The 6,765-nt window shown below is 32.9% G+C and overlaps 1 protein-coding gene across 1 annotated transcript in view; it reads left to right on the top strand.

Annotated features, from left to right (window-relative positions):
- The window catches only part of syp (synaptophysin), a 19,106-nt gene extending 12,676 nt beyond the window's left edge, over positions 1-6,430 (top strand). The window contains exons 3-5 of the mRNA XM_015392341.1: positions 3,610-3,734; positions 6,163-6,361; positions 6,410-6,430. Coding sequence (XP_015247827.1) covers positions 3,610-3,734; positions 6,163-6,361; positions 6,410-6,430 — 345 coding nt within the window. The remainder of the gene's footprint in view (positions 1-3,609; positions 3,735-6,162; positions 6,362-6,409) is intronic.
- Positions 6,431-6,765: the final 335 nt, after the last annotated feature.

Genomic DNA, 6,765 nt, shown 5'->3' with positions numbered 1-6,765 from the left:
TTCTGATAATAAAAAAGTCAGAATTCTGACAATAAAAAAGTCAGAATTCTGACATTTTTCCCATACTATACTGAAATAAAATAAAAAAAAAAACAGTTCACTTTTTTTTTTTTTATCAGTTGCCCTAATCCTCTTCCGTACCATTCAGGAATCTTTTTCAATATTTGTTTTTTTAAAAAGCTTCCTGGATGGGAAGCGAAACATCTTCAAACTTGGAAACAAAGCCCAGTGGATTGTTTTTTTGTTGTTTTTTTAACTTTGGAATGACTACCACTATTTTGTGTTTTCAGCCATTTTACAGAGACAGGGATAAATTGACGCAGTGTGGGAACAGCAGTGGCTGACAGTTTGTGTCAGAGAGTGAAGAGCTGACAGCCCTCCAGCATACCAGAAGGAGCAGAAACCACCTCGCTTTCTTTCAGGGACGCTGTCAGTTGTGTTACCATGGCACTCTCTGTTTTTTTCCCCACTATTTTTTCCCGCCCTATAATTCCTCAGCTGTCCAACCCCCCTTTACACAAGAGGGGAAAATGGATACTGCTCTGCTGAATTACTATGAGCAGTTTCTGTGCTTCTTGTTTAGCGAAGTTAAGATTTAACAGAGCTGACTGGTTTGGTTTGGACAGAGGTGTAATGAGTATTTCTATATAATTGTGTTCCCTCACACTTTCTAACATGCAAAACATGTTTTCTTTTTGATTTTGGTGCAGTTATAGGGTTTTTTATTGTGATGGATTGCAACACTTTAGGTCTTTTCCTCTGCAAAAATGAAATATAGCAGCATGCATATGTTACCCTGTAAATACGGAGGTATAAAATGCTGACTGTACTTGGCTTTAAAATATACCTTCTTGCAAACTTGCAAAAAGGAAAAGTTAAGAAATAATTATATGTTGTTAAGATTTAGGGGAAATGTTTGGCCTATTTATTTTTCTATTTTTATTTTATTGAAGTTTGACACAACCTGAGGATCTTTGAGCAATATAAATGATTTATTAGTTTCTAATTAGTCAAAATTTCTTATATCTGGAATGTAAAATATTAGTGAAGAGCTGTTTATCTTATATAGAAAAATGTTTGAGAAATTCAACCTAAATTTGGGTTCATTATTTCAGTGGAGAAACAAATCCTACATTAGAAATTGACAGACTTTGGCACCACTAACAGATCCGAAAAAGAAATGAAATTAAGATATTATTTTTGATGCATACTGTACACAAGGTTCTTTTATTGAGTTTTTCTTTCTCAGGACTTCTTCCTTTTACTTCCTACATTTGAACACAAATATATGTAATTTCTACTCAGTGCTTTCTGCATACTTGTTCACTACTTGTGCACATATTGAAAATTACATGATATAAAAGCTGCATAAAGAGAGAAAATCAAGAGCACTAAGGGAATCTGTCCAAAAGCAGCACGTATTATTTATAGAAATAGCGACATGGATGAAGGCAGGAAGTTTAATGCTGTGAAAACGGCACATATTTAACATCTCATTCAAGACTTCGGTTTAATTCTATGTGTTGTCCTGTCTGAAATTTAGAACAAGACTAGACTGAGTCAGTTTTTATCTTGTTTTTGTTCAGTACAGTGAGAAAACAAGACAATTTAGCTATTTCTGTGCACAGAACTATTTTTGAATATAGTCATTAAAAGTTATTTTTCATCTTTTAAGTCTTTTTAAGGCAAAAATCAATCTAGACCTTCACTTTTTATCTTTACTTAAGCAAAGGAGGTCAATCTATACTTTTACCAGATTTTTTTCTTTTCAGTACATAGGTATCTGTACATTTAGTTGAGTAAAGAGTGTACTTTTGATTCCTTTGTGAGTTAATCAGAGTCGAGTAACTTTTTATCAAATATATTAAATGATCTGTTGAATAAGTTTGACACACATCAGATTTGAATCTTTTTTAATCAACCCAGAAAACAAAAATAGGAAAACATGCTCCTTAGGTATGGCATTTGTGATTTGATCTTAATAAATCAGAATGCAGCTACAGGAAAAAAGCTACTTACCTCAATTTACAAGCATTTAGTTAATAGTATAGTTAATTTATATGCTTTATGCTTTTGTTGATGCCTGGAGCAGGTAGACTGTACTATGATGCCTGGAGTTAAGAAGGAAGTGACGTGTGATGTGTGGATGTGTGTGTTTCCTTACACTAGCCTATAGTTGGGTATCCGGTGACAGATGGTAAGGCACCTCAGCCAGATTAATAGCTGGATTGTCTGTCCAATCGGATCTGGCCCGCAGTGCTGGGAGGGTGTGGTAAAAATAGTCTGACTCTTCTAATCTGCTGTAGGTGAGAGAGCCAGTGTGTGTTTGTGCCGTTTATTGGACTGTACTTGTTGTACCGAAGCAATTAATGGACAGCTTTAGGAGAAAAATCACCAGGGACTAAAAAGCAGCTAGGCAAAAATGTTAATTTTCACCAATAACCATGGCAACAGGCACAGTCTGTGCTGTGTTGTTTGTTGGTGCATTGATTTACACTTGGTAAGAATTTATTAGCAGCTCAGAGGGACTGGAGGATGCTGGCCAGTCTGTTAGAGATACTGCAGGCAGGGATCTGCAACAGGAGCCAAAATGAACAAAACAGCAGCATTAAACATCCCCTACAATCATCTTTACTCCTGGTGAATGTATTTAAAGTTCTCTAAGATTCTGTGCTTGGAGTTCAGCTAAGCTGTTTCTTCCAAGGTATAGGATTCAAATATTTCTATTATTTCTGCTGGAAGGTAAACGTCTGACCCAGTCTCCTGCGTTTGCCTTATATATAACTCAATTTTTCTTCCCATCAACTCTTGAACTATTGAAGAAAAAAAATACCCCTCAGCATGATCCCCCCACCAACGTGTTTCATTATGAGAACAGGCGGATGTATAGTCAGTCATTTTAGACACATACACATGCAGCGCTTCATATGGAGTCCAGAGAGTTTTATTTTGTTATTGTGATGAAACTGCAAGTCTTACTTTCAATGCTCTTTTATTTGACAGTTAAACATTTTTTTTACAAAGTTCACAACTTATTGTTGTCCTGTCAAGAAATCGTCTCACCTGAGATCCACATTGGGCCCCTTGGCTGCTCCTCTGACTAACGCTCCTCTTGCCTTTCCTATAATTTTAGGTGGACAGCCAAATCCTAGTGGGTTTGCAGCCATACTCTTACTTTCTTACTTCATTGACATTTTTGTTTCTCTCTAACAAAGATCTGAGGTCTTTAAAGAGCAGGTGGATTTATACCAAGAATAAATCCTAAACATATGAAGATATTTGGTGACTCTGGATTTTAGTTAGATGCATTAGATTGGAGGGGTTGAGCACAAATATCCCTCCACATCCCAGTTTTATTGTTATATTGGGGTCTATGACATGAAATCCCAATAAATTTATTTTCATTTTTAAGTTTTTGGCAGAGAACGTGCAATTCAAATAAGTCCGGTTTTGTCGCCCTCATATAAGTCTGAGTATGGGTCCAGTGAAATAGCTAAACTCATTTTGCAGGTTAAAATATAAAGGAAAATAAAGAAGTGCTTTAATTGTTTTTCCACTTTGTAAGTGAAATGTATAAAAATGTTTCTCTGTTTCTGTTTTCCCCCCCAGATCTTTGCGATCTTCGCCTTCTCCACATGTGGCAGCTACTCTGGCATGCTCAAGTTTAGTGTGGAGTGTAAAAACCGATCAGAGAGTGACCTTGGCATAGAAGTAGAATTCGAATATCCATTCAGGTATTTCTGGAGTTGCTTCTGTGGTGAATGTTGCTATTCTGCATTAAAATAAATGACCTGGGGGAGGTTTTAAGTTACATTGTTGATGTTTTTATCCCAATTTCTGGTTAATTTTGTTATCTCATCATAGTTGCATATAATCATTCAGATTATTACTTAATCACTGTTACAATCACTTATATAAGCACTGTTATATAAGTGCTATGTGAATATCTTTAGAATAGAAAATTAGAAATATATCTTTAATCAATTAAACATTAAATTAAACTATGTATCTTTCTTAGATTACTAGTTATATCAGTTTTTCACACAATAAGGGAAAATGAACAGTTTGACAGCTGAAAATATTTTCATACACTTTTAAAGGACTTCAATTAGAACTAAATAAGAAAATAATTAATGTCAAAACTGTCTGTAAAAAGTTAGAGAGACTCGTGGCTATTAAAATATACACTCACTACATTGAATGATGTTAAGCTTTTTTTTTTTTAGGTGCCCTGACTCATATTATTTAAACTATTTCATTTAACAGAAAAATGACTTTTCAATTCATAAAAAAGGTGAAACCTTGTGACTAGCACCTTCTTCAGATGAGAAAGAGGAAACAATGATACGATAATAATGCACATCGAAGCACCTTCTCTAAATCCTTTCTAACATTTATCAGTCCCTTTATGTAGGAGCTAAAAATATCAGCTTTGCAGAATTATGCAACATTAGCTTTTATACGACATAATTTTAGTTTTTTCCAACAGTTGACCAATCCCTAAAATCTAACAGAAGAGTAGATAATTTTCTAATCTGAATAATGAGGGGGAAATTTAAACCATACATATATCTATATATATATATATATATATATATATATATATATATATATATATATATATATATATAATATATAATAATAATGCTTATTATTGCTTATCAAGTAGAAGCATAAATTCTACTGTTTAAAAACACTTGTAGAAGTTAGAGTATCAATTTAAGCTTTTTATTTATGTAAAAGTGTAAAAAATACCATTTTTAAAACAACTAAAAGTATAAAGTAATGCAGGAAGAAATGTTAAGGTTAGATGCTTTACTGCACTAGTCTATTAAAGGAATATTTTTGTACAATTCTGGATCATAACTTTGTTATACCCAATTTTATTACTTTTATAACTAATGGTTGTAGTGTCAGATTTAACTTTGCATCATCTTGAAAAACTGTTTATTTTCATTTGAACAAGAACATGTTGGTGCAGCACCAACCACAAAGCAATTCATTGTCTAAATAAAATAAATAAAAGTTTGGTTTTTTTTTAAATACCAACAGGCCATAACGAAAATGAGCTTAAATGAAACAAAACTAACAAGTTAATTTTTAAAATTTAAGGAGTAGAAATTAGAGATGATTGTAAAAAAAATAAAAATAAATAAAAATGTAATAGGTAGAAATAAGAAGTTGTCTAAAAATAATTACTCCAGTAAAGTATAGATAGCCAAAATCTCTAATTAAGTTAGGTAACAAAGTATTTGTACTTTATTACTTGACACCTCTGGATATACTTCGACTTATACAGATTTATTTTGTCTTTTTGTGAACACTAGTGTATACAAAAAGACATTTTGTTTAAAACAGCTCTAGACAATTTCATTTTTTAAACTGCATCCTTGAAAACAGTAATAAATAGATAAAAAATAGTAATATAAACATATGACTGTATATTTACAGTACTAACATTCATTTTCTTTTTTACATACATTAAGTATTTTATCATTAATCGTTCTCAATATAAAGATTTTTGTTTCAGTGTTGAAAAATAGCCTATTTAATATGCTGTAGATGTCAAACAGTGGTAAATAAGCCCTTGATTCCTCTGCTGTTTCTTGAAATATTCAATATTTTATTCGTTTTTCATTTGTTTGAGTATTTTTTGGTTTTTAGAGATCAGAACTGTCAAAAAAATCTAGAATTTAAAATCTTGAAAAGTATAACTGTGGGAATGTAAAAGGTTTGTTAGGAACCCTGGTAATTATTTAACAGAGGTTATGACTACAGATACACAGATCCATTTTTTTTCTGATCCAATCTGATACCAATATCTGTGTTGAACATATCAGCTGATATTGGATACCGATCCGATTCAACTGTTGAATGAAGAAACCACATATCTTTCCATGTGAGTGAAGGCTTTGTTAAAATTAAAGCTCTCTTTTAACCGCAGAATCATGGACTCTGGTCATTTAAGAGTTGCTAATTATAGGCCAGTGCCTTTTTTTTTATGTATAGTTAATTAAAATTTTTTTAATTTATTTATTAATTTAAGGGGTTGTTTTGACAGATCACTGTCATCTTATACAAAAATATTCTATTGTCTGTTAATCTCAGCTCTTCTTTTATTCCTTCACATCGCTCTTTGTCTTTGTGCAATGTCGTCCTCAGGCTCCATCAGGTTTACTTTGATGCGCCCACCTGTAAGGGAGGGAGCAAGGACCGTCTGTTCCTAGTCGGAGACTACTCCTCCTCAGCCGAGTTCTTTGTAACGATCGGGGTCTTCTCCTTCCTCTACTCCATGGCAGCCCTTGCTGTATATTGTTTCATGTTGGAGAAGTACCGTGAAAACAACAAAGGACCCCGGATTGTGAGTTTTTTCTAAATATCTTTTATGCAATCTTTAATTTTCTTTTAGCTAGAATTACACAATGCTTAAAATAAAAATATATATAAAAAAAAATACATACTACTGCTTTGAAAGCTATATGCTTTATATCGTTTCGCCATCTGTGCAAATTCTGAAACTTGTTAGATTTGGCTGCTTAGTAAGATTTTCATTCACTTGATGAAGGGTTTTAGTGGTAAAAATGCTAAAACTTACAAATATCCTTAAGTAGATTTTTTTATTTCAGTTTTCTAATAATGTAGAAAATAGTAAAATAATACTGTCTAACCAGGCAGTTAGCAGCACAGAGGGCAATACTCACCATTCATTTTTACTCTGTACACCTCTGAGTAAGGGTGTAAATAATAATCATTTTGTATCGATGC

The sequence above is a fragment of the Cyprinodon variegatus genome, unplaced genomic scaffold (assembly GCF_000732505.1).
Source record: "Cyprinodon variegatus isolate N-32 unplaced genomic scaffold, C_variegatus-1.0 Scaffold587, whole genome shotgun sequence".
NCBI lineage: Eukaryota > Metazoa > Chordata > Actinopteri > Cyprinodontiformes > Cyprinodontidae > Cyprinodon > Cyprinodon variegatus.
This window is presented reverse-complemented; position numbering and strand designations above follow the sequence as displayed.